The sequence below is a fragment of the Oncorhynchus tshawytscha genome, linkage group LG16, assembly GCF_018296145.1.
Source record: "Oncorhynchus tshawytscha isolate Ot180627B linkage group LG16, Otsh_v2.0, whole genome shotgun sequence".
NCBI classification, from domain to species: Eukaryota; Metazoa; Chordata; class Actinopteri; order Salmoniformes; family Salmonidae; genus Oncorhynchus; species Oncorhynchus tshawytscha.
In genome coordinates, this window is record NC_056444.1 from 59,984,848 (window position 1) to 60,006,608 (window position 21,761).

Sequence of the window (21,761 nt, forward strand, 5' to 3'; positions counted from 1 at the left end):
GAGATTTGTCTCCTCTGCTTCTGTCAACACAGCATTCGCTGAGCTGCAGACAGACATCCAGGAGCTGACCAATGACATGGACGGAGTGAAGATCCCCTTCCTGGAGTATCGCACCTACACCATGAGAGTCATGTTCCCCGGTATCGAGGAGCACCCCGTCCTCAAGGAGCTGGATGTAAGTGTAAGAGAACTACAGCGCCAGTTCCCTTCACTTCACTGCCTTGTGTTTCTATCTTCATTTGTCTTGGTAACTTAGAAGAGTATGCTTTCATGAGGTTCACTTTTCTTGTACTGTAACTCACTGCCCAAAAAATAAGGAATATAAAAAGCGACAGATCCTGTTTCAAAATCCCCCAAGCTCAGCCAGCAGTACTCCTCCTCTCTTAGTGCTGAGCTTCAGAGCAACCTCTTTTCTTTTCCTCTCAACCTCTTTTCTTTTTAATTAAAACCTGAGGCAGAATCAAAGCAGGAGCCCCACCAGGCCTCCGTAGACTACTCGTCTAGAGACTGCCGCAGAAATGTTTGGAAAATAGTGAAGTTTTTATCTGGTACTCCATGTAATACTCATACTACAAAAGACAAACCATTTTCTCTCCCCCTTTTTCTCTTACACTTTCCCCCTCTCTATCCCTCTTAACCCTTTGGACCTCCTTTTGTCTATTCCCACCTCTGTGTACACCACCCCCTTTGAAATTTGATTTGTGTACACCCCCATCCTCCTGTGTCCTGTCCCTCAGTCCCCGGCCAATGTGGAGAAAGCCCTGCGTCTGTTCAGCCAGCTGCTGCACAATAAGATGTTTCTGCTAACCTTCATCCACACCCTGGAAGCCCAGAGGTCCTTCTCCATGCGGGATCGCGGCAACGTGGCCTCTCTGCTCATGGCCGCGCTGCAGGGCCGCATGGAGTATGCCACCATGGTGCTCAAACAGCTGCTGGCAGACCTCATCGAGAAGAACCTTGAGAACCGCAACCATCCCAAACTGCTGCTCCGACGGTGAGGCTACTTACCTGTAGAGAAACGGGCTGGGTGTTCTCTTCTCGCTCCCTCACTAACACCTCTACTCATGCTGTATGTGTACAGGACACGTGTTGTTGAAACTGACCGGTGTCTCATCTCTCCTGTAGGACAGAGTCTGTGGCGGAGAAGATGCTCACCAACTGGTTTACGTTTCTGCTGCATCGATTCCTCAAGGTAATTCTAATGGTGCTCCAATTTATTTCTAACTAAGGGTTAATGTAGATTCAGAGAAGAGAGATTTAAGTACATAGCAGAAGATTTATGTTCGTGATTTATTCTAAAAATGTCTGTTTGGCTGAAACACTAGTAGGCCTAAAGCAACACTGTGGACTGTAGTATTCTTTCTGTTCACGTTTTCATTTTTTAACCTGAAATTCTGTAAAATGATCTTTAATGACTATTATTAGTGTAATCTGTGAGTTGTAATTATATTTTTGAGGTGGAGTTCTTTGGCTAATCATGGTCCTGGTGCTGTTAATTCTCACTCTGTGTGACCGCAGCACAGTTGAGTGCACACACAGCACGGCCACAGCATGGACCATATCGGGGAATCACTCCAGGGGCAGTTGTGGTCATTTTGTCTAACCACATCCACCAACCAAAATGGCCTTTCTGTGTTTTTCCTGCCCATATGCTGCTCCTGCTTTACTCTGGGGTTGGATCGAAATGGCCATTTGCGTTAAGGACACGAACATCAGGCCCATTGAGCGTTCATGCCTGAAATGCCTCTTGGAATGTAGCTATGGATAGCAGCCAAGTAAATTTAAGTTACATCAGTGCAGATGTTAAAGTGTTCTGGCCATCTCCCCAGTCTCCCCAAGTAATTACCCTGAAATGTTTCCACAAGCCTTACTTAAACTTCTATTCAGAATTGACTTTCATATTCAGCTTGCATAGCAATATTCATCTTTCTTAGCAAGGCTTATCACTGCAAAACATTTGTTTTAACACAAATATATATCTTAACTGGGGGAGTTCAGTACCTTACGGTAGATGGGGGTGGCAGGTAGCCTAGTGGTTAGAGCATTGGGCTGGTAACTGAAAGGTTGCTAGAGCAAATCCCTGAGCTGACAAGGTAAGAATCTGTCGTTCTGCCCTTAAACAAGGCAGTTAACCCACTCTTCCTAGGCTGTCATTGTAAATAAGAATTTGTTCTTAACTGACTTAACTAGTTAAATTTAAAAAATTTAAAAATGTTATTCGGGAAGGTAAAGGTTCTAGACTTGTTTAAAATAACAAATGTAATGCCATGTTAAGATTTCTAAAGTTCTGAAAACAAACAAAAAAACTTACTTAGCAACATAAACACATTTAGTGAAGAATAAATTATCTGAGAATTTAATCTAATTGGACATGGTCTGGAAAAATATAGAAGTTTGACTGGTTTTCAACTGAGAAGAAATTCTGGAGAGTAACTTGAAATCTGTAGTTATGATGTTATTAAATATGACGTCAACTCAACTTTAAAGATTAAGACCACAGAAGAGCATGTCCTTGAAAACAGTACGGTAATACAGAAAATCCCTGACACATCCCAGCATGACCAATCAGTTTTACTGAATGCTGCTCATACTCTCATTGCCCTACTTACATTTGACAATTTGGGGTCGTTTGTGTGTTTGGGGTTTCCTTTGTTTGAGTATGGATTTGAATAATGCTCCATTTGCTCATTGACAGCAGGATTTGGAGGCCTGGTAGATTGTCCATTGTCCTCTGTGTGTCTGGGCTGGAAGGCCACTCTGTGCGAGCAGCTTGAGACTCAGGATGTCACGTTGTAATTAATGATGTCAAATTAATCAGCCTTAAGAACTAAATAATAGTGTTCTCAGTATCACTGGTTAGTAATCAAAAGCCTGTAAGTGGGTAATTGGTAACTTCCCCACTCTTCACTACGCTGTCTGAAAGGGATGTGATTGCCGATCCCTCTCCCCTTCTCCCAATCACTCCCTCTCTTCCGCTTCTACTCTTTCCCCCTCTGCCCCCCCCCTCTCTCAGGAGTGTGCGGGCGAACCTCTGTTCATGCTGTACTGTGCCATCAAGCAGCAGATGGAGAAGGGGCCTATAGACTCCATCACAGGAGAGGCGCGCTACTCCCTCAGTGAGGACAAGCTCATCAGACAGCAGATTGACTACAAACAGCTGGTAAGGAAGGACCCTCCTCCACACACACACACACAGCTCTCACACACCAGTTTCATGTTTCATTTGAGTGTGGCCCAACGGAGCCAACCCCCTCAGTCCCAGGACAGCAAGATGAATCCATGTACTGATTCTCTCTTAATGTGGTTGCAGAAGCAAAACAAACAGGAGGATGTTTAGCATGCTTTGCCATGGAAATCACCTGTCATGTTACTGAGGAAGTGATGTGGGCTGTGGCTCCCCCATTGGCTGTGGGATCCCAGTGTAGGCAGTGGTAGGCAGAGCTGGGGCTGTATGGGTGAGGGAGGTCTCTTGGAACGAACCCACTCATCACTCAATCACACAATGACCTGCTGCGGGCCAGTAATGATTCAAACAAATCAAGCATTTATTGTCTGCCCATAAAACAAACCTTCCCACCACATCGCTCTCTCTCCCCAACGAGGCGGCCAAGCAGCACTGCCAGGAAATACTACACTTAAACAATTATTGATTTACTCACCGTCAGCAACCCATTGACTTCCACATAAAAGCGTCACACCCCACATTTGCGAATAAAAAATAGAAACAGCACAGGAATTCTCTAAATATGACCTCATATTAGTTATTTATATTGACCAATAACAATACTCTGACTTAGTAGGATACACTAGTAGCCCATCCCACACCCACCCCTCCACTTCTCCATGAATCTGCATCCGAGGCCATTCTTCACTCGCGAGCACACTGCCTGGTAAAACACTGCAGCATCAACTCAGGACAGGTTCATCTCTACCTCCTTCAGAGGGATCGATAGAAGGAATGGCAGATGTCAGAGGAATTAGCCCTAAAGAGACAGATGCTCCCCGAGGAGCTGTCTATATCTCTGGCCCTGGGGAACCCAAGTAAAGGTCAACCCTATAGGACGGCTTTATGCCCCCTGGTTCCATATACCCTTAAATCACTCATAATCTGTACCACCTATGGATGATGGAGGCTCTGTTATTGATACATCTAGGGCCATCTGTGCACTCTATCGATAACTATCATTCATGGTTATCTCTTGTATCCCTTTAAATGGCATTAACCAAGACTGGCAACTTTACTGGGAAGTACTTCAGTATTTGATACTCTGATACTGTAAAGTTATTCTATGCATCATAGATACACAGATCGGATAGATATACAGTGTCTTCAGAAGGTATTTACACCCCTTGACTTTTTCCACTTGTTGTTGTTTATTTATTTTATTTTTTATTTTATTTCACCTTTATTTAACCAGGTAGGCAAGTTGAGAACATGTTTTCATTTACAATTGCGACCTGGCCACGATAAAGCAAAGCAGTTCGACACATACAACGACACAGAGTTACACATGGAGTAAAACAAACATACAGTCAATAATACAGTATAAACAAGTCTATATACAATGTGAGCAAATGAGGTGAGATAAGGGAGGTAAAGGGAAAAAAAGGCCATGGTGGCGAAGTATATATAATATAGCAAGTAAAACACTGGAATGGTAGATTTGCAGTGGAAGTAGAAATAAAAATAATGGGGTGCAAAGGAGAAAAATAAATAAATAAAATAAATACAGTAGGGAAAGAGGTAGTTGTTTGGGCTAAATTATAGGTGGGCTATGTACAGGTGCAGTAATCTGTGAGCTGCTCTGACAGCTGGTTCTTGTGTCACAGCCTGAATTTAAAATGGATTAAATTGAGATATATTGTCACTGGTCTACACATAATACCCCATAATGTCAAAGTGGAACTAATTTTTTTATATATATATATTTTTTTTTACAAATGAATAAAAAATTAAATGTCTTGAGTCAATAAGTAAAATAAGGGCAAAGAAGGGCACCTATTGGTACATGTAGATGGATAAAAATGAAAAAGTAGACATTGGATATCCCTTTGGGCATGGTGACATTATTCATTACACTTTGGGTGGTGTATCAATACACCCAGTCACTACAAAGATACAGGCATCCATCCTAACTCAGTTGCCAGAGAGGAAGGAAAATGCTCAAGGATTTCACCATGAGGCCAATGATGGCATGGCTGTGATAGGAGAAAACTGAGGATATATCAACAACATTGTAGTTACTCCACAATACTAACCTAATTAACAGAGGGAACTGGAAGCCTGTACAGAATATAAATATTCCAAAACATGCAACAAGGCACTAAAGTAATACTGCAAAAAATGTGGCAAAGCAATTCAGGATGTGTTATGTTTGGGGCAAATACAATACAATACTGAGTACCGCTCTCCATATTTTCAAGCATAGTGGTGGCTGCATTATGTTATGGGTATGCTTGTAATCGTTAAGAACTGGAGAGTTTTTCAGGATAAAAAAGAAACGGAAGGGAGCTAAGCACAAATCCTGGTTCAGTCTGCTTTCCACCAGACACTGGGAAATGAATTCACCTTTCAGCAGGACAATAACCTAGTACACAAGGCCAAATCTACGCTGGAGTTGCTTACCAAGAAGATAGTGAATGTTCCTGAGTGGCCGAGTTACAGTTTTGACTGAAATCTACTTGGAAAATCTATGGCGAGACCTGAAAATGGTTCTCTAGCAATGATCAACATCCAATATGACAGAGGTTGAAGAATTTTGAAAATAATATTGGGTAAATGTTGCACAATCCAGGTGTGAAAAGCTCTTACACCCTTTTCAGACACATGGAATGTGCTGCCTTGAAAGCGTCTCGGCTACGGCGTGTCTGTAAGGGTACACTACAGCTTTTTAAATGCCAAAACGAAACCTTCTCTGGAGATAGTTTCGAAGCGCCACTGAACAGGCATTTTACTTGTCTGCAAAGGAATGACGCTTTTGAAGCGGGACTAATGTCCATCACAAGGCAACCAGAACTGTCAATCAAATAAACTGCCTGCGCACGGCCTGCATGTCTGCTGCCTCCACACACATCACTCTCTCCTAAAAGATGTATTTTAAAGTTCATTAAATACCAACACATTTAGTCAAAAGAAAACACATCTAGCTTCCCTACCATAAAAAAACAGCATGTAAACAGCACAACAGCACATCAGTCAGCAACGTTTGTTGTTGTCAGGGAAACAATACAGAACATTCTATGCCAGAATTCTACTGTATAAAAAAATAAATAATAATAATTGTCTGAAAGGTTATCAATTGTCGCTATCAGCACATTTCTGTAGCGGCGTTACTGTAGCAGCGTTACTGTAGCAGCGTTACTGTAGCAGCGTTACTGTGGCAGCGTTACTGTAGCGGCGTTACTGTAGCGGCGTTACTGTAGCAGCGTTATTGTAGCAGCGTTATTGTAGCAGCGTTACTGTAGCAGCGTTATTGTAGCAGCGTTATTGTAGCAGCGTTACTGTAGCAGCGTTACTGTAGCAGCGTTACTGTAGCAGCGTTATTGTAGCAGCGTTATTGTAGCAGCGTTACTGTAGCAGTTACGTTACTGTAGCGGCGTTACTGTAGCAGCGTTACTGTAGCAGCGTTACTGTAGCAGCGTTATTGTAGCAGCGTTACTGTAGCAGCGTTACTGTAGCAGCGTTATTGTAGCAGCGTTACTGTAGCAGCGTTACTGTAGCAGCGTTACTGTAGCAGCGTTATTGTAGCAGCGTTACTGTAGCAGCGTTATTGTAGCAGCGTTATTGTAGCAGAGTTACTGTAGCAGCGTTACTGTAGCAGCGTTATTGTAGCAGCGTTATTGTAGCAGCGTTACTGTAGCAGCGTTACTGTACCAGTGTTATTGTAGCAGCGTTACTGTAGCAGCGTTACTGTAGCAGCGTTATTGTAGCAGCGTTACTGTAGCAGCGTTATTGTAGCAGCGTTATTGTAGCAGCGTTACTGTACCAGCGTTACTGTAGCAGCGTTACTGTAGCAGCGTTACTGTAGCAGCGTTATTGTAGCAGCGTTACTGTAGCAGCGTTACTGTAGCAGCGTTATTGTAGCAGCGTTACTGTAGCAGCGTTACTGTAGCAGCGTTACTGTAGCAGCGTTATTGTAGCAGCGTTACTGTAGCAGCGTTATTGTAGCAGCGTTATTGTAGCAGAGTTACTGTAGCAGCGTTACTGTAGCAGCGTTACTGTAGCAGCGTTATTGTAGCAGCGTTATTGTAGCAGCGTTACTGTAGCAGCGTTACTGTACCAGTGTTATTGTAGCAGCGTTACTGTAGCAGCGTTACTGTAGCAGCGTTATTGTAGCAGCGTTACTGTAGCAGCGTTATTGTAGCAGCGTTATTGTAGCAGCGTTACTGTACCAGCGTTACTGTAGCAGCGTTACTGTAGCAGCGTTACTGTAGCAGCGTTATTGTAGCAGCGTTACTGTAGCAGCGTTATTGTAGCAGCGTTATTGTAGCAGCGTTACTGTAGCAGCGTTACTGTAGCAGCGTTATTGTAGCAGCGTTATTGTAGCAGCGTTATTGTAGCAGCGTTACTGTAGCAGCGTTATTGTAGCAGCGTTATTGTAGCAGCGTTACTGTAGCAGCGTTACTGTAGCAGCGTTATTGTAGCAGCGTTACTGTAGCAGCGTTATTGTAGCAGCGTTACTGTAGCAGCGTTATTGTAGCAGCGTTACTGTAGCAGCGTTATTGTAGCAGCGTTATTGTAGCAGCGTTATTGTAGCAGCGTTACTGTAGCAGCGTTACTGTAGCAGCGTTATTGTAGCAGCGTTACTGTAGCAGCGTTACTGTAGCAGCGTTACTGTAGCAGCGTTACTGTAGCAGCGTTATTGTAGCAGCGTTACTGTAGCAGCGTTACTGTACCAGCGTTACTGTAGCAGCGTTATTGTAGCAGCGTTACTGTAGCAGCGTTACTGTAGCAGCGTTATTGTAGCAGCGTTACTGTAGCAGCGTTATTGTAGCAGCGTTATTGTAGCAGCGTTATTGTAGCAGCGTTACTGTAGCAGCGTTATTGTAGCAGCGTTACTGTAGCAGCGTTACTGTAGCAGCGTTACTGTAGCAGCGTTATTGTAGCAGCGTTACTGTAGCAGCGTTACTGTACCAGCGTTACTGTAGCAGCGTTATTGTAGCAGCGTTACTGTAGCAGCGTTACTGTAGCAGCGTTATTGTAGCAGCGTTATTGCAGCGTTACTGTAGCAGCGTTATTGTAGCAGCGTTACTGTAGCAGCGTTATTGTAGCAGCGTTATTGTAGCAGCGTTACTGTAGCAGCGTTACTGTACCAGCGCTACTGTAGCAGCGTTATTGTAGCAGCGTTACTGTAGCAGCGTTACTGTAGCAGCGTTATTGTAGCAGCGTTATTGTAGCAGCGTTACTGTAGCAGCGTTATTGTAGCAGCGTTACTGTAGCAGCGTTATTGTAGCAGCGTTACTGTAGCAGCGTTATTGTAGCAGCGTTATTGTAGCAGCGTTACTGTAGCAGCGTTACTGTAGCAGCGTTACTGTAGCAGCGTTACTGTAGCAGCGTTCTATATCTTTAAAGGGCATTAGAAGCGTAGCCAGAAAGACTCACAGCTGTAATTGCGGCCAAACGTGCTTCTACAAACTGTTGACTCAGGGGTGTGAATACATACACTACTGTTCAAAAGTTTGGTGTCACTTAGAAATGTCCTTGTTTTTGAAGAAAAGCACATTTTTTTGTCCATTAAAATAACATCAAAGTGATCAGAAATACAGTGTAGATATCGTTAATGTTGTAAATCACTATTGTAGCTGGAAACGGCTGAATTTTTATGGAATATCTACATAGGCGTACCTAGGCCCATTATCAGCAACCATCACTCCTGTGTTCCAATGGCACGTTGTGCTAGCTAATCAAGGTTTGTCATTTTAAAAGGCTAATTGATCATCAGAAAACCCTTTTCTAATTATATTATCACAGCTGAAAACGGATTAAAGAAGCAATAAAACTGGCCTTCTTTAGACTAGTTGAGCATCTGGAGCATCACCATTTGTGGGTTTGATTACAGGCTCAAAATGGCCAGAAACAAAGAACTTTCTTCTGAAACTCATCAGTCTATTTTTGTTTTAAGAAATGAAGGCTATTCCATGCGAGAAATTGCCAAGAAACTGAAGGTAGTCTAGAGAAGGCCCGTTTTCCTTCAAAAACAAGGACATTTCTAAGTGACCCCAAACCTTTGAATGGTAGTGTATGCAAATTAGATATTTTTGTATTTCCTTTTCAATGAATTTGCACTTTGTCATTATGGCGTATTGTGTGTAGATGGGTGATATTTTCAAAAATATTGCATTGATTTTGAATTCAGGCTGTAACACAACAAAATGTGGAATAAGTCAAGGGGTATGAAAACTTTCTGAAGGCACTGAAGGCATCTTTTACCACCAAGGTGCCACAAATCTTCCCTTGTCAGAACTTGCTTGGCCTTGGACCTCCTCAAATGATGAGGATTCTCCCATTCCTTGAGAATTCCTGTAATTTGCTTTATAATTGCTTTTTAATCACAAATGCCCCACTTGTTAACTATTTCCAGTGCATGGCAAGAAGGAAATTGACTTTGCTAATGATCAGTGAGTGGCAGTGGTACAGATGTCTGTGGTACCCTGTGCCAGCTGCACACTGTGCTAATCACCTGATTAACGCACCCAGCCCACACCAAAGGTCTCCTCATGAATTTATATGGACTGGCAGCATGGTGTGTACATGCCCAGTATATAAATACATTAGAAGGACCCCTCTACTCTCTGGTCACTATCCTTTTTGGACACCTTGGTTATTCCAAAAGGCAACGTAGGTCATTTGATGGTGTTTTAGTTAGTAGATTGTGTGAAAACAAGAATCAATGCTTATCCAATAGTCAGGATTCCTCTAGCGAAACAGTGTTGAACACAGAAAACCTGTCAGGCCTACAGCATCATTTTTTATCGTCCGTCAGCATGGCACACTAGTTTACAGAAAGACATTAGCCAGTAGACAATACGGAATCTATTATTTATGTCCACTATACAGTGACACGGTAATCCCTGCATAGAGTTTGTATATGAACTCAGAAGACGGACTCGTTGTGACACCACTCCTCTATGCTAGTTCATCTGTCAATGCAAGTTGCAAATTAGGCTGAATGCATCTTCATTTGTTATAATGACAGTTTCCCAAATAGAGCCTGACTTCTCTATATTGTGACTGAGTGAGCTGTGAAGGGGTGCCAGAACTGTTAAAAAGATGTTATGTGGTTGCTCTCTATCCTCAATCTCCTCCTTTTAACTATGGTACATTGTGTCATATAAATCCTTGTTTGTAGTTAAATCAATGTCCTCTGTCAGTTTTATATTGACCTGAGGATGGCTCATAAATGTGTCCTCCAGATCGCTTTTATTCTTCGGTGATTGTCTTCAAACAGATGAAATCTTCATTATCGACAATACAGTTAATATATCTGGGGGGACTATTGATAAAATTGCATATAAAGTGATTCATTAAAAAAAAAACATCTGAGGATATTGCAGTCAAAACCTCTCTCTTTCTTTAAAGAGATTGAACGGTACTTTAACGCCTAGTAAGTCTTTTTTTAAACCTCCCGCTTTGGGATGGTTGTGTCAATGTGTAGTTCATACATGCATAATCTATGAGCAGAATTATTGTTTTACCTCAACTAGCCACAAAATCCCTAGTTTGTTTTCTGGAAGCTGTGCAGCGCCATTTTTGCTCCATTTTACCCCACGTGCACCAGCCCCCTGGTAATTTGAGTTTTAGCCAATGAGCTTGCCCCTCGCCATTTGAGTGACAGCTAGCAAAAGGCCTGTCCAGCATTATCCAATGTGGTTGCAGGGCGGGTCCAAGTGGACACAGCAGAGAGAGATTGAGAGAGCAATAACGTGGTGCTCATATCTGCTCATATGTGACGTAGTATGCAATTTTCGGCGACCACTTTCGGCTTGTGAGCGCTATTTTCAAAATGATTGTCTGAAGTTATACAAAGGTTTGACAGTGCATCATCCCTAGTACTGACGGCCCTATGGTTTCTCCCTCCCCAGACTCTGATGTGTATCCCTCCAGAGGGAGAGGCAGGCACGGAGGTCCCGGTGAAGGTGCTGAACTGTGACACGGTCACTCAGGTGAAGGACAAGCTGCTGGACGCTGTATACAAGGGCATCCCCTACTCCCAGAGACCCCAGGCTGACGACATGGACCTGGGTAAGAACCTTTGGAAAGTATTCAGACCCCTTGACTTTTTCCACATTTTGTTACATTACGGCGTTATTCTAAAATGGATTAAATTACATTTTTTGTCCTCATAAATCTACACATAATACCCCATAATGACAAAACTGAAATACCTTAATTGCATAAGTATTCAAGCCCTTTACTCAGTACTTTGTTAAAGTACCTTTGGCAGCGATTACAGCCTTGAGTCTTCTTGGGTATGAAGGATTTATTGTGAAGGATGTGAAGGATTTATTGTAACTAATTGCGAAATTGGTTAATAGTGATTCCCTTTTGAAACTAAAGATACAGATTAAACTAATCAGATCTAACCAATTTTCTGTTGTTTTTTTATGTCCTCACAGAGTGGCGACAAGGTAGACTGACCAGAATTATCCTTCAAGATGAGGACGTCACCACAAAGATTGAGAGTGACTGGAAAAGGCTCAACACCTTGGCCCACTATCAGGTCAGACAGCAACACCAGCTGGACACATCCACATAATACTCATCCACATTATTCACACACAAAGACAAATACTATCATATTGATGGTCATTCATGTGATTATACAACATTAAAGATCTCTCCTCCTTCAGGTGACCGATGGTTCTCTGGTAGCCTTGGTCCAGAAGCAAGTCTCAGCCTACAATATTGCTAACTCGTTTACCTTCACCCGCTCTCTGAGCCGCTATGGTACTTATCAATGACCCTTTCAGTTTTTCCATACCTACAGTACTGTTTGAAAGCCTGGCCCCACCCAGCCTCCTACAGTATCTGACTGTGTGTCGTTGTGTTTCCAGAAAGCCTCCTGAGGACATCCAGCAGCCCAGATAGCCTGCGCTCCCGTGCCCCCATGATCACCCCTGACCAGGAGACTGGCACCAAGCTCTGGCACCTGGTCAAGAACCACGAGCACGCTGACCAACGGGAGGGCGACCGCGGCAGCAAGATGGTGTCTGAGATCTATCTCACCCGCCTACTGGCAACCAAGGTCTCTTTTCATTGTATTTTTGTGAATTGTCTCATAATGTGTCATGATAATGTATCATTGCCAGGCACACGTTCCTTTCTTGGACACTGTATTAACACCACTTGTCTGATCACCCTACAGGGAACTCTGCAGAAGTTTGTAGATGATTTGTTTGAGACGGTGTTCAGCACGGCCCACCGCGGCAGTGCCCTCCCTCTGGCTATCAAGTATATGTTTGACTTCCTGGACGAGCAGGCCGACAGGAGGCAGATCACTGACCCGGACGTCCGCCACACCTGGAAGAGCAACTGGTGAGCACAGTGTCACCTCTCTGTCTGCCCCTGTTTTTTATAGCTGCCCCTTAAATAAGCCTCTGGAACCCAAGCTGTATCTGTGCATTTGGTAAAAGAGTTTGGGACCTCTGTCTCAATCTGTCTCAGTCTTCTTGGCTGTTTGAAATGGCCACTAATGAGGCAGTGCTACTAGCCTCGCAGGAATGGCACAGGCATACTTACAAGCCCACTCCATAATCAACTTTTCAAAGGAGGGAGTAATGACAAGAATTATGTGCAATTTCTGGTTCTTCCTCAACCAAAGGGAGTTTTTCCCTCACCACTGTTGCTTTTGGCTTTCGTTTTATAAAGGTATAGAACTGAGTCTTTTTAGTCAAGTGTTTATGACAAATGACTAAAATGGGACACTTGGAATATAGATCTAATTAATAAAAATTCATAAGATTGTATCGTACAGTACCATGACTATGACTGCTTTTATTGTCTCAAAGCTCTATTTGAGTGGTCCACAATGTGGTTTTAAAATCTGTATTTTGTATTGCCAACTATTGTATCATTGTGGAGTGACACTTTAATACATGTTTCTAACTCTAAGATTCCCTTATAATGGTCCCAAACCTTTTCTCCTACCTTTTCTCTGCTTTCTCTCTGACAGTCTGCCCCTGCGTTTCTGGGTGAATGTGATCAAGAACCCTCAGTTTGTGTTTGACATCCACAAGAGCAGCATTACGGACGCCTGTCTGTCTGTGGTGGCCCAGACCTTCATGGACTCCTGCTCTACATCAGAGCACCGCCTGGGCAAGGACTCCCCCTCCAACAAGCTGCTGTACGCTAAAGACATCCCCAACTACAAGAGCTGGGTGGAGAGGTACAATTTCAGTTACCATCAATTTTATTGGCTGTCATATCGACTTTTCTCTCAAAGAGTCAAACACTGAGCACTCTTGTGTCTCTTTGCTTGTGTCAGGTACTACAGAGATATCAGTAAGATGCCTACCATCAGTGACCAGGACATGGATGCCTATCTGGTGGAGCAGTCTCGTCTCCATGGCACCGAGTTCAACACTCTCAGTGCTCTCAGTGAGCTCTATTTCTACATTAACAAGTACAAAGAGGAGGTAAGAGGCATGGGCCAATCCTCTGCTTTATTATTTCTCATATTGCACAGGTTAACTTATTTTAAGGTTAACTAAATGTAATGTAAATTAACGTTCTTATTAATGTTGAGGAATTCTTTCTCTTACTCTTCTGTTCAGATTTTGACAGCACTGGACAGGGATGGGTACTGCCGCAAACACAAGTTGCGACACAAACTGGAACAAGCCATTAACCTTATGTCGGGCAGCAGCTGAGGGCGGAGGATGGAACAGGGGGTCAGGGGTCAGGGGTCGGGAGGAGGGGAGGGGGGTTGGTTGAACTGGGGAACGGACCTGTGTTGGAACATCCGCAGCTTGTGCTAGTAAAAATGAAGACATAAGACACTGGACAATCAACACAATGAACCACAGCACAGCACATTAAGCCCAATGTCTACTGACCAGATTCTGTGCCCAATATCCTCACTCCCTCAAACCTCTACCTGCCATTGCCAGTGAAACATTCTGAGTCATTTTTTTCTCCACACTGGCCTTTTCAATGACAGACTCTTTAGTAACTGCCTAATCTAATGGAAGAGGACTACTGTGGATAAAATGAGATACATTCCAATAGAGGCATACAGTAAGTTGCTTTGGGAACTGTTCTGAATTGCCAAGCTAGTGCCATGGGATGAGTAGCTTTTTGTCTGGGATAATAATTGTACAAAGTGCTGAAAAGTAACATTTAGGTGTGGACTGGATTTTATCTAGAAACGTATGGGCTTTACTACAAGTATTGTAAGAAACCATAACCTATTGGCCCCAAAGGAAAGCTTTGAGGCTCTGTTTTGATGTGTTAGGGTGGGAGATTCAATGCCAGTGCGTGATGAAGGAGGTAGTGTATGGACAAAAGAGACCAAATTCTGGAAGCACCAGAGGCCTAATTAAGTTACAAATTGAGGGGAGTGTTGGGGCTGGGCTGAGGCTGGGCCATCCCCCCCGTCTCTCAAATGCCATAGCGACAAAGCGCCTTTTTCCTTTTCTTATTTTTTTTTGTTCTTGAAATTTGGGGCCAAATGGACCTTTGCTGATGGTGAGGCTCAGCTCAGAGTCCAGAGTTTTAAAGCTTGCCTTTGTGTTGCAGGAAGTGAAGCCCTCTCCTCGTAGACGTTCCACCCCTACTGTAACTGTCCAGCTAATTATACTTAGATCCCCGTGTCAGTCTGCACCACTGTGAATCTGATCTGTCAGGATCTGAGGAATTCCCATCTAGAGCCCAGGGCCACTGCTGTCGTGGAAACAACTATTTTTACCCATATCAAGCATCCTAAACCTAATCGATCCGTCACGAGCAATAAGTCTAGTTCTAAAACAGCAAGCCATGTTTCATTAGATTACACTAAACCAATAGTTATGTTAGAGGATCTCTATGTTGCGATAATCATTCTGTGTAGTAATCTTTCTGTTCCCGATTTTTTCCGTATTGCAAATGACAGCTTGATCAAAATGTGTAACGCAACACCAAGCACAACAGACAGGGGACACCAGTATTCATTGTTTTTTTAATTCTAGAAACAGAATGCGGTCTAAATACAACCTGTGTGGTTGTGAGTTCACTTCTGTAGGTCATTCGCAGTAGTTAATGGAGAAAATGCCTCTATGCTGCCCGTGTTTCCATTACCATGCTAGAGGTTACTGTGTTGAATTCTGATTCCCAACCCAGGAGACCTTAATCCTTCATTCTGTTTACCCCACGGTCCCAGGGAGCCAGCAGCAGTAGGCTGTTTTGTAGGTTCTGATCAGCTGGTAAATGCCATTGCTCTGTGTTGACTCCCTCCATGACAGACAGTAGAAGCTCTGTGTGTTTCAGTGGTGGTACAGCGGCTTACTGTACACACTCCTATGTTCCCTCTCCATACTTCTCTACTAGGAGGGAATGCAGTCTGGTGGTCTTATACCTCAATATTATTTGAGTGCATTTACATGTGGTTCTGAGTTCGGCCCTATCCAATGATGAAGTATTTATTGTTTTGTCTTTATTTATTTCATATTTATTTACATTTTACACAAGAATGTGAACTCTTGTTTTGTACAGTTTTAGTGACTGTACACCTGAACACAGTTGGTGTGCTCTGTACTGTACTATAGGCCGAGTCTGCAACACTGCTGCAGGAGTCTTTTTGATGCCAATTCCCGCACAGGGCCGGGTTCATTTAGGATACATCATAGATTCAGTAAATAACAGAGTTCCTTCACATCCATAACTGAAAAGTAAATCTTTGGTCGCCACATCAAGTGTTTGGTGACAACAGTGAGGAATGCAGACTGACCAAAGGAGGCACAGAGAACAGTCAGATGATCACGCTCTTGTCTTTGGGTTGAATAATGCCGTAAGGCTTGACCCACATGTTACAATATATGTTAACCATAGATTACACCACGTTTAAAAATTCAGCTACAAACATACCTTTAAAAGATTTTTAGTTTAATAGGATAAAGCCTCAAATTCCAATGTTCCCCATAACTAATGTTAGACAAATATGTATTTGTACTACTGAAGCCAGAGGTTTGTGGTAATCCTGGTTCCTGAATATAAATATTTCAGTATAACTAACAGTTATTTTATCCATTAATTCCTCGAAGATGAAATACAATTTATTGTTAATAAATGAAACCAATACTTTGGTCTATCAGTGTACAGGTGTTAGTCCTCTAGACGCTGTCTGTGTGTTGTTTTTTATAGGGACCTTTAACACGGTTATGCTCTGTTTAGATCTAACCGAAATGGATCTGAAACAAACTCATTACTGTAGACTAATTAGGCTTGCTTATCAGCCCAGGAACAAAAGAGCCATTATTATATATTGTCATAACCCTGCACACATTTCATTAAATCCACACCAAGTGAGAGAGAGAGAGAGAGAGAGAGAGAGACCCATTTTTATACATGGAAGATGCACATTGTAGATAACCACCAAATCAATTTAGAATTTGGTCTTGGAACTCTGAGGGAAATACATTTTCAAATAAAACTGGAGCTCATTAGCATGTTAAGAGCTGCAGGAGGATAATTAAGGAGAATGGGTTTCAACATCCTGGTGTTATTTTGGGGCAGAGAAATTGGGTCAGTGTATCTGGATCTAGCTCTGGGGGGGATATCACCTTCCACCATATGTGAAAATGACTCAGTCAGAAATGACGGCCTGGTTGCCAGAGCTGCCCTGTCAGCATTGCAGGTGTATTACAGATATCAAAGCTCTGCTTGAGCCACTTTACAAAATTAAAGTTTATCATAAATCTGGAAGAGAACGTCTTGAATTTTGACTTAGTACCTCTGGTTAACGCCATCTCATAGGGTTTGAATCTGGTTGCAATCTACCCACATAAGTAAACAATTCAAATAGTAACTGCAATAAGGTATCCATTTTTTGTGGTGAAATCTGTAATCATATCCAAAGTAGTTTGGCTGCCTGCCATATGTAACCGGTGTGAAATGGTTAGCTAGTTAGCGGCGTGCGCTAGTAGCGTTTCAATCGGTGACGTCACTCGCTCTGAGACCTTGACGTGGCGCTTGTGGGGCGATAGGTAACAATATTTCTTGGGAGGCAGTTGCCAATGTGTTCAGAGGGTCCCTGGTTCGAGCCCAGATTGAGGCAAAGAGAGGGACTGAATCCACACTGTTACACATACATCATATGTCAACTAGTGAAGGGCCAGGTGATTGGGCTGTAGAACTCAGAGCCGCGGCCGTACGTCTGGTTTTGTGATGTTGTATTAACAGCAACATAAAAAAAAGCACCTGTAACATGTAAGGAAGAAAAGAGGGAGTGCAAACTTGTGATGTTTCTAAGTAGATACTGTAGAAGCTATGTCAGTTTTAGATCCATAATTACATTTCAGTCAGTGTTCTAGTAAAAAAGTTAAACTTTTGTCTCAGATAAATTAATTATAATTTATTTGTTGATTTTGTCTGTTTATCCCAAATGTTTTAATCGATTTAACGTAACAAATTTCTTTACTGCTTCAAAGATATATGGAATTTATTAACTTTGTCTGGAGAGAAGGTAGCTTTGTGACTGACTGACGAATGGATGATTGCTCTGCCTAGTCCTTAATTCTATATAAATATATAAATATATTTTGTATAATTATTTGTTTAAAATGTTTCCTTTTAAATTATTGTTATTTCTTTTTATATTTTATTTTGTTAGTTTGAAGGAGTTGTAGTAATGAGTCCTTTAAACGCTGGCTGCAATGAAGTGTTTTGTATATATTTGCACTTTTTTTTACTCAGTCAGAGGTTTTTAAAAGATTGGATTCTAACTTAATGTTGAAATGACAAGCATGGTGTTTTGTTTTGCTAATTAAAATATGTGGATGATGCTGTATGTTCTTGAATGTTTTATTCGTGTATGATCCTCAATGATTATTTTCTCTGAACAATGTTTGAATTCAAATAAAGGCAAGTGTTTTAGTAAAAATTCCACAAAGATTATCCAAAGTGGACCACGTATATGAAATTCAGTGTCCTTCCTTTGCTCCTTCAGTACACAAAATACTGTTACAAAACTAACCGAGGAGATCAATTCACAGTCTAAGAAGTATACACTTGAAATGACCAGTGATGCTGTGAGCATGTTCATAATAAAAACAGAATATGTATCACATCTTTTTAAAAGATTGCAAATCTATCCCACCTTCCAGATATCATCTCTTTATCATGAAAGGGGGAGATTGTGCTTTCTTCTCTGCCTTCCTGGATTAAAAGCAGGGCAGAGGATTTGGTATACAGATCAGAGAGAAAAATGGGATTGCAGACCGTTTTATGTACAGGGATTTCCATATTCACATTTCATCAAAAACAGATGAATTAATCTGGGCCTGACACATAAAGATGGGCACTTGTGGTACAGGTATGCATGGAAACCATATCTAGGTGTGGAATATTAAGAAAAAATAGTACCAGAATCCTCAACTTCATTAATTAGGACAGCAGATCAAAGATGTAGAACATCAAGCAGGATTATAAACAAAGCTGAAAAACAGATCATTACAACCATATTCCCCCTAGAAGATAAATCAAAACAGTCAAGGTGGGATGCTATTCATATTAGTGGTTGTGAATTGATACACGTTTTCTATTTTTGTTATAACAACCTTTAACAGTCTTTATTAGGGATTTGTATACGGATGATGTTTGATGGCATTGACTATCTCGGATTGACAGACCAATCGTAGCATATTACCTAGAACAATCTACAGTTTATACGGCAGTTTCATATATTTTTTTCTCCAAATCGTGGCATGCACAGTCAGTTATATATATATATGCACATTCCTCTACAAATCAATGGTGACTCGCCCTTTCACTGGCTGATATTTTTGAGAAAGGAAGTAACACGGTCATGAATATTTATGTGTGTGAAGGTGCAACTTCTGAGGAGGGATAAATCGAGTGAGAGCGGAAGAGCTGCTCCTCCAGACAAAAGGGAAGGATTACAGATAGAGGAAAACAGACGGCAAAAGGCAGGCTGCCTCTGGGGGTGTGGGGTTTATAAATAAGTAATGCATGCTGGGGGGTGCTCATTAGCAGAGCACTCTCAATACTAAGGGGAACAGAAATGTGTGGCTGCAAAAAAAAAACAAAATAACTGCACACACAAGCACAGCTTCTACCCCCGTCTCCACAACATACACCTAAAGCGCTGCTGCTACCCCATCACAATCACACTCCTAGCTGAGTGACTCCAGCACACTCTTCACCTCTTCTATAGTCTTTCAAGCCACTGTGTAACTTCTTCAGTTAAAAGGAGACCCCAGCAGAGTGAGGAGGATATTGCTGTCTTATGCCACGGGCCACAAGCGCCGCCTCACAGAAGGAGGATGTTTTTATAATGGTGATGTGTTTTAGCAGGTCTGTGTACACACTTTATAAATGTCAATTGTGTTTTCATCTTGAAATCAACTGAGGGGGAACATCGCCACATTCTTGACCTTTAGATATCATAATATGATCCAGATGTTGTATCCGCAAAAATTACTTTTCTTAGGTATATTGAAGTCATTGTGAGACACTATTGTTAAATGGGGAGAGAGCTATCTCCAGGGGTCCACAGTAGGATGGGAAAAGACAAGGTACCACTCTCCCAGTAGGCAGTGTATGGACAGAAATATGCCTTGGATATCCAGGGATTACAAAGTCCAAAACACACAGCCCCACATAGGTACTATTAAAGGTAATTACTCTTACTATAGCGATAGATTCCCCCAGGACAGGCCCAAACCCTGCAGATACAGTCCTGACCAGGAAGAGCAGGCATGACAGTTTAGCCAAGCCCAGCCAAAAGCTGTTTTCCAATACACTGATTTATAAAGACAGTGGGAGAAAATAATGGAGGTGCAGTTTATAAAAATAAAAATAAATCTGTGAATAAAGTAAATGTGGAAGAACATGAAAGGCAGGAAATAACTGTGCTGAAAATGAAGTAGAATGAAAAAAGAGGTCTTGAAGTAGTCTTGTATGCAGAATTCAGACCTCACTTTCAGCCTCTTACTGTCAGACAGCAGTCACATTCAAAAATCATAAACCTGGGTGTTTTATGAATAATTCAGAGGAATGGCTCTGCACAATTACAGAGGCCAAATCATTTATATCTCCTGTATAATCTCTGGATAGGTAAGAATATTTTCTATCTATCCATCCAACTCAATTCATTCTCTGTGGAGAAGAGCTACTTTGTCCATGCAACCCATGGGGTTCTCAGGGGTTCGTTTTCTGGGAGCACATTTTTCTAAATGGCCCTATGCTCTTGTGTCCGTTCCATTTATCCAGGAGCGAGTCTGAAGCCCCAGTTAGCTGTCAGGATGGATGGAGCCAGGGATTCTGGGTGCATCTTTCTGTCATTGCGGGCCTAATTTAATCCCAATCCACAGGCGTGAGACTGCTTTAGAACCACTCTGGAAAATTAAAAAGTTGCCTTCTGCCTCCAATTACATTGTTTGACAGTCAGCCCGCAACATACCCACATACACTCAGAATATGTTTCACTTTTTCCCTCTGCATTCCCCTCTATTCATTGTCTGATTAATGAGCATGGAGTCGTATGAGTGACATACAAAACAAGGGAAAAGACTTAAAACGGCAATGAGACTGGGTGTCTTATTTACTTCAAGTAGGGAAGAGACGTGTAAACAGCTTTGCCGAATCATGTTGCTGTTATGAACAAGGTTGCATCCAATAAGGCAATGGCCTTTTAAAACACACATTAGTATCTTCAATCAATTTGGATAAAGGATGAGAATTGGATCGAATACTTTTACAATTTCTTCTAAGCATGTCTTCCATTTTACTTTATGATACACCACTCTACCATATATCACAAAATGGTGTTGGGTGTAGAAGTGTAATATCATGCCAGTTGACTACCTCTTGCATAATTTACTGATATAGGGGTATAAACACAGCAAAAGCAAGGCCCTGCCAGAATATGAACTCAGGAGTACAGGTGTAGGATCTTAATTTGATCAGCCTGTTGCAGGAGAGCTATGCAGGAAATGTTCAACTTGTAGTGTATTTGAGGTTTATTGGCTTATGAAGTTTGTAATTTCCACTTTGAAATTTCAGACTTGATTTTCCGTTACGAAACATGTATCAACCCCTACAACAATTGCCAATAATTATAATCCATATAATAATTGACATTTCCTGTATTTTCCTGCTGTATCAAACTGGCTCACATGAAGATCATACACCTGTAAGATAGACAGAATGGCCCCACCTCAAAACATTGGCAGAGAGAGTCTCCATAGGGAGAGCTTTCTATGGTTGGACTGAGATGAAGGAACACTTTTTTCAGGCATGTGCTTTAGGAATTTTGCTTCTTTTGGGAATCCTTATCATTCTCAAAGTTCTGGTTGGTGGAATCAATGAACAAGAGCTTGAAGGAGCAAATTGGCAAATTCATCACCGAAGGGCTTTTGAACTGAGTATCAATGCAAATACAGGTGCTGCTCAACTCAAGGTCCAGGAGAATCCCTACAGCTGGCTCTCAGCCACTAACTTAATGATTTCACTAACCAGAGAGTTTAGGAAATCTGGACCAATCCAGACTTGGGCCCATAGACCTACACTTTAATTGCTTTCACTCTCTAAGGACTGACAGAAGTTA

At 42.0% G+C, this 21,761-nt stretch overlaps 1 protein-coding gene across 2 annotated transcripts in view; it reads left to right on the plus strand.

The window, feature by feature from the left end:
* The window catches only part of LOC112216034 (plexin A3), a 131,972-nt gene extending 118,077 nt beyond the window's left edge, over positions 1–13,895 (plus strand). Inside the window, exons 21-32 of one of the 2 annotated variants that reach the window (XM_042299430.1) lie at positions 33–181; positions 738–994; positions 1,126–1,192; positions 3,014–3,160; positions 11,083–11,242; positions 11,617–11,720; positions 11,851–11,947; positions 12,055–12,245; positions 12,366–12,535; positions 13,173–13,385; positions 13,485–13,635; positions 13,774–13,895. In XM_042299430.1, the coding sequence (XP_042155364.1) occupies positions 33–181; positions 738–994; positions 1,126–1,192; positions 3,014–3,160; positions 11,083–11,242; positions 11,617–11,720; positions 11,851–11,947; positions 12,055–12,245; positions 12,366–12,535; positions 13,173–13,385; positions 13,485–13,635; positions 13,774–13,869 (1,802 nt within the window). In that variant the 3' untranslated portion in view covers positions 13,870–13,895. The remainder of the gene's footprint in view (positions 1–32; positions 182–737; positions 995–1,125; positions 1,193–3,013; positions 3,161–11,082; positions 11,243–11,616; positions 11,721–11,850; positions 11,948–12,054; positions 12,246–12,365; positions 12,536–13,172; positions 13,386–13,484; positions 13,636–13,773) is intronic. The other variant, XM_024375633.2, reaches the window with a different exon arrangement.
* Positions 13,896–21,761: the final 7,866 nt, after the last annotated feature.